This window comes from Mastomys coucha, unplaced genomic scaffold, assembly GCF_008632895.1.
Source record: "Mastomys coucha isolate ucsf_1 unplaced genomic scaffold, UCSF_Mcou_1 pScaffold7, whole genome shotgun sequence".
NCBI lineage: Eukaryota > Metazoa > Chordata > Mammalia > Rodentia > Muridae > Mastomys > Mastomys coucha.
The window spans coordinates 9333067-9338759 of NW_022196913.1; the positions used below are offsets into that span (position 1 = coordinate 9333067).

At 39.6% G+C, this 5693-nt stretch overlaps 1 protein-coding gene across 1 annotated transcript in view; it reads left to right on the forward strand.

Moving 5' to 3' along the window:
- The window catches only part of LOC116081731 (aldo-keto reductase family 1 member C15), a 64226-nt gene that overhangs the window by 40126 nt on the left and 18407 nt on the right, over positions 1 to 5693 (forward strand). Inside the window, exons 3-6 of the mRNA XM_031358377.1 lie at positions 1350 to 1517; positions 2625 to 2741; positions 3520 to 3597; positions 4530 to 4652. Coding sequence (XP_031214237.1) covers positions 1350 to 1517; positions 2625 to 2741; positions 3520 to 3597; positions 4530 to 4652 — 486 coding nt within the window. The remainder of the gene's footprint in view (positions 1 to 1349; positions 1518 to 2624; positions 2742 to 3519; positions 3598 to 4529; positions 4653 to 5693) is intronic.

Below are 5693 nucleotides of genomic sequence, written 5' to 3' on the forward strand. Positions count from 1 at the left end.
CCTCCTCCTCCTCCTCCTCCTCCTCCTCCTCCTTCTCCTTCTCCTTTTTCTTCTTCCTCTTCCACTTCCTTTCCTTCTTCTCAAAGTAGTGGTTTTCATCTCATGGGATAAACAACAGCCACTTTTGACAGGAATAATTCATATCCTAGCTGTTTTTAAGACATATGTTTTCAATACCCGTTAGCTGCTTGAGTTTTTCCCTCTTCATAGTACAAAGCAAGCGGGTCAACCTGACCCAGGTCAGAGAGTTTTGGAGAACAATTGGCACAAACATACTTGGGTCTGAAGTTGGGGGAGAGGAAATTCTGTTTCCAGAGCCAGTTTCTCGATGAGCTTTAAAAGCCAATGAAAATTTACCGACATAATATACAACATACATTTATGCATTTTCTATTAAAGCAATACTGGTAAATTATATAATTATAAATTGATAACTAACAAATCCAATGTTCATGATTATGCTTCTAATTGGCATTAAAATGCATCTTGGCAATGATAGGGGTCTTCAACAGCTAAAGATCCACTTTTGTATGGCTTCCACAATAAGACAGATATTTGAAGCATGCATGGAGAGCAATATTATAATGGTGATGATGATGAAGAAAATGAAGACAAGCCCCTATGCATGCCAGGTTGGCAGTGGACTTACTATATAGATAAGGGTGATTTTGACCACCTAATCTTCCTGCTTCTCTACCTGGCAAGTACTAGGATTGAAGGTGTGGGCAACCACACCCATTTTTCATACTTCCTTGTGTATTAACCACCTCCTCCACCTTCTTCTCAAATACCTCAGGGAGGCAGTCCTTTTGTTCATGGAAAAATATCCCGGACTTCAGAATCTAACATAGTGTTGGACAAAAAAGAGAGCAGTCAGTCAGTGCTTACTGTAGAAAAGTTGACTGCAAGTACTAGACAAACGAAGGATCTAAAAGAATCTCTCATGAACTAAGGAGCCTATTTGGGTGGAATTTGGGAATGATGGGTAATAGGAGCTGATTTTCAGTTCTCACCCCAGCTGTACCTGTGAGTTCCCAGGGCCTTAGAATCTCTCTCTCATGCTCTCTTTCCTGCTAGCTACTTCCTTCCGACTGATCTTTATTGAGTGAAACTTGGACTCTCATGCTTACACGAATCCCACATCACTAATTCATTCACTCAAGACTTAGAAGTTAGTTTTGTTGTAGTCTGTGTCTTCAGATAGGTTGTAAGTCTATTATCAGGGCTTTCATCATCAAACAAGACCAACCATGGGGCTGGCAGCAACTCAGAGAACATACGATGAAGAAATAAAATTTTTTTTTTCTGAGTTGGTCACATCTCTAACTTTCCCTACTCTTATTTCATAGATTCCAAAGAGCAAGGCTACTGAGGCTACCAAAGTAGCCATTGATGTGGGTTTCCGTCACATAGATGCAGCATACTTCTATCAAAATGAGGAAGAAGTTGGCCAGGCCCTCCGAGACAAGATAGCTGATGGAACAGTGAAGAGGGAGGATTTATTCTATACTACCAAGGTGAGCACTTGTGACCAGAATGGTTGGAAACCACTGCCAATTATGATATGCTACTGGGGAGGGAGAAACCACCCATTTGGTATCAATTCACATAATGTCTTTATTGCAAAGACTCATTATATAAGCATAGATTACAAGGCCAGCAAAATGGTTCAGTAGAAAAGGGTGCAGGTTGCTATGCTTGGCACCTTTGATCCCTGGGATGTGCATAGTAGCATGGTAGAAAAGAAATGATTCCTGATATCTGATCTCTATATATGTCATACCAATGCATGTGCACATACACAAGAACACACACACATACACAAGAGCACACACACACACACACACACACACACACACACACCAATAAATGAAGAAAATTAAAAAAGAAAAATCTTGTTTTGCTCTAATGTGTATTAAATGTGGAGTATAGCTACTCAGTGTTTTTGAATTTATAAGATGTTGTTTAGGTGTAAAATAAGAAAAATAGTTCTGATCTAATCTGGCCTCTCTGGACCCTGAGTAACTAATTCTTAAGTAGATTACCAAGTGATGTTAAGATATTGTTCACAAACGGAAAAATCATTTTTCAAATCAGCACTGACTAGACTGAAATTTGTCACATCCTCTCAGGGAGAAAGCTGGCATGTGTGATGTGATCTGAGCTGAGATCTGTAGTGATGTTTCCTCCTTATCTTATACTGGTGACAACTTGTTTTTAGACTGGCTGGGTCTCTTGGAATTTGCTCTGGGTCTACTAAGGACAGTGACTCCATCCCTACTAACCCATCATTTCTTTGTTCCTCTGAGACCCAAAACTTCTAAATCTCAAAATACTTAAGTTAGTTGTTTTCTAGGTGCTCTTAATATCCTTCACTCTGTCGTCACTGAAATAAATGTTGACGATGCGCTCTATACAGGGCAGCATAAACCTGGGCAGGGTTATGGGGGAGGATCTGGGAAAAGTTGGGTAAGAGTAAAATCATGATCAAAATATATTGTCTAAATTTTTTTAAATAAAAGATATCTAAACATTTAGCCCCAGCTGTGCTTAGCTTAGCTGAGACCACCACAGAGAGTCTCTATACTTTCACCACAACATGTAATATTGTTTGGAAATTGCAGATTTGGACGACTTTCTTTAGGCCAGAGCTGGTTCGTCAGTGCCTGGAGAGATCGCTGAAGAAACTTGGGCTGGATTATGTAGATCTCTGCATTATTCATATGCCGACTGCTATGCAGGTCAGTTTTAGACTTTTGTGCCCTTGACTGTTGTATTATGTCAGGCCAGTGAGTTTTGCTGGGCTCTTGACAAGAGAGATGAATCTATCTGAGGTAAATGGAATGACTAAATGCTTATGACTCTCCACAAGAGCTGAGTGACCCACAGGCAAGACTCCATCCTCCAGCATTCTGAACAATTGAAGTTCAAGGACTTCACTGCCTTTTAGCTATCAGAGGTCCCCAAATATGGAGAGAGCTTAGATTCCAGGGGCTTCTCTACCTCCTTAGGAAATGTTCTAGCCTATGTGTATCTTTCATACTAACACAGAGGGATCTGAATTTGGGTTTGAATTTGGGCTTGGGCTCCTTTGGGCCTTGTGGCTTCATTTTCTTATCATGGTATATGTTTGTTGATTATATCTAATGAGTCATCACATAGTGGAGAAAAAGCTCATGATTAATATCATAAGTTATATCCTTCCCATCATTCTGTCTTTGGGATATGAAATAAATTCCAGTTGAAGGAGCCCTCATAATTGATGACTTTTAGGGCTTCATTTTGAGGGAAGGGGGAGAAAAGGGGGATGCAATCAAGGGGAAAGATGTTCTGCTATAATTTCTTATGTAATTTCAATTTTCCATCTCCTGAGTCTCCCTCCACATATACATGTGCACAATATACACAAAGTGATTAATATAATCTCCTGAGTGTTGGATGAGTAAGCACATTCATTAGGCACTAGAAATTGACTATCAGGGAAAGTGTTTGCTAACTTCTCTTTTCTCTGCATTCTAGCCTGGAGAGGAACTTATGCCAAAGGATGCTAATGGAAAAGCCATTTTAGAAACAGTGGACATTCGTGATACATGGGAGGTATGTACTGCTGCCAGTACCCCAAGGCATTATGGGTAAGGTAGAAACAAATTCATAGTGAATCAAATGAGATTTTTTTTTTTTAATCAGTTGACAGACCTAGGACATATTGTAATGCCCAGTTTTGTTGTGACTTGTTATGCTATATTTGAGTGATATATCTGGGAAGACCTGCTTTCTTCTGTAGGGAAATAAAAGAGGAGTAGATCTGGGGAGAGGGGAGGTGGGGCACAAGAACTGAAGGGTGCAAAGGATAGGAAACTGTGGTCCAGATATAATACATGAAAGAAGAATATAAAAAGAAACACAAGACCTTCTCTATCTCTGTAATCTTGTCTGTAAAGTAAATGTTGCGTGGCATGCCTGTAATTTTTAATCTCAACTATAGTTTGATATTGTCATTTCTTTGCCTTATAGAGCTGATCAAAGATATAAGCTGGATAAAGGGGGTCAGCAGAAAGAAACCCAAGGGTCACAACACTATTCCAGGACAAATGAACGCAAGTTTAGAGAAGCACAATCTGCCTTAGCACAGAGCAAGCTATAATTGAGAAGGAAACATGCCATTATACATCCTATCTCATAGATAGCTTTCAACATCATAGGAAAAATGTAACAATACGCTTTCTACTAGCACAAGAGCTGTGAATTCTTTGTTTTTGACTATGATGGTATTTATTGAAGAATCATTGTGTGTGTGTGGGGGGCAATGTAAAGGGAGACTTGCATGTATTTGCTGTTCTCAGTGTGCATGTAAACGAGCAGACAAATGTGTATTCATAGCAGGTAAGTGCATTAGTCAAGGCTGTGTTCAAGTGACAACATTGCTTTGAGTAACTGAAATTATTATGTAAGTGTTAAAAAATGTTCTAGGAGAAATTCCAAAGGACAGAATATAATACATGTTTACCAGATTTTTTTTTTCTCCCCAGGCCCTGGAGAAGTGTAAGGATGCAGGTTTATCAAAATCTATAGGGGTGTCTAATTTCAACCACAAACAGCTGGAATTGATTCTGAACAAACCAGGGTTGAAATACAAGCCCACGTGCAATCAGGTAAGCTCTTAGCTCACCTTGGCCATCCCGTTTGCTCTTCACAAATGACTTCCTTAATTGATGCCTCTTAAATTTCTGTTTTCAATTAGCTAATTAGATTATAGCTATTTTTTCTGAGACAGGAAATACCAGTGACAATTCAAGTTGTCTAGAGTGGTGAGAAGAACACCTTCTAAATCAGATGTGGACTTGAGAATTCTGTGAGACACCCAGGTGTAGATGTGTTGAAATTAACACCATTAGTTTGAACCTCAAGGTGGTTAGGGATAGATGTACCAATGTTTTGTGTCACTGCCTCATGGATGGTCACTAAGGCCTCGCCTTTGGGTTCCTTGAGCAGTGTCAGGAATGGCTTCCATCTCATGGCATGAGTCTTAAGTCAGATCACATACTGGTTGGTTGCTCTCACAAGATTTATGCCACCACTGCGTTAGTATATCTTGCAGGTGGGATACCACTGTGGATTGTAGCTAGGTTGGTACCGCTGTGGAGCAAAGGGATTGTAGCTCGGTTGGTACCACTGTGGAGCAGAGGGATTGTAGCTCGGTTGGTACCACTGTGGAGCAGAGGGATTGTAGCTAGGTTGGTACCGCTGTGGAGCAGAGGGATTGTAGCTAGGTTGGTACCGCTGTGGAGCAGGGGATTGTAGCTAGGTTGGTACCGCTGTGGAGCAGAGGGATTGTAGCTAGGTTGGTACCGCTGTGGAGCAGGGGATTGTAGCTAGGTTGGTTTTTACATTTTTCCTTTAGTAGTATGCAGAGTACCTTCCTGTAACAAAAAATGCTGGAACATAGGGGTGAAAGCTCAAGGTAGGCACCAGCTTGAGAAGTCCATGTTCAGTGAGTTGTGTAAGTATTGTTTCCAGCCTTGCTGTCAGTTTGTGAAGAGTATTATATATATATATATATATATATATATATATATATGTGTATATATATATATTATATATAATTGTACATGTTATATATTGTATAATGCATAATATATATATATAATATATATAATATATATAATATATATATAATATAATATATATAATAT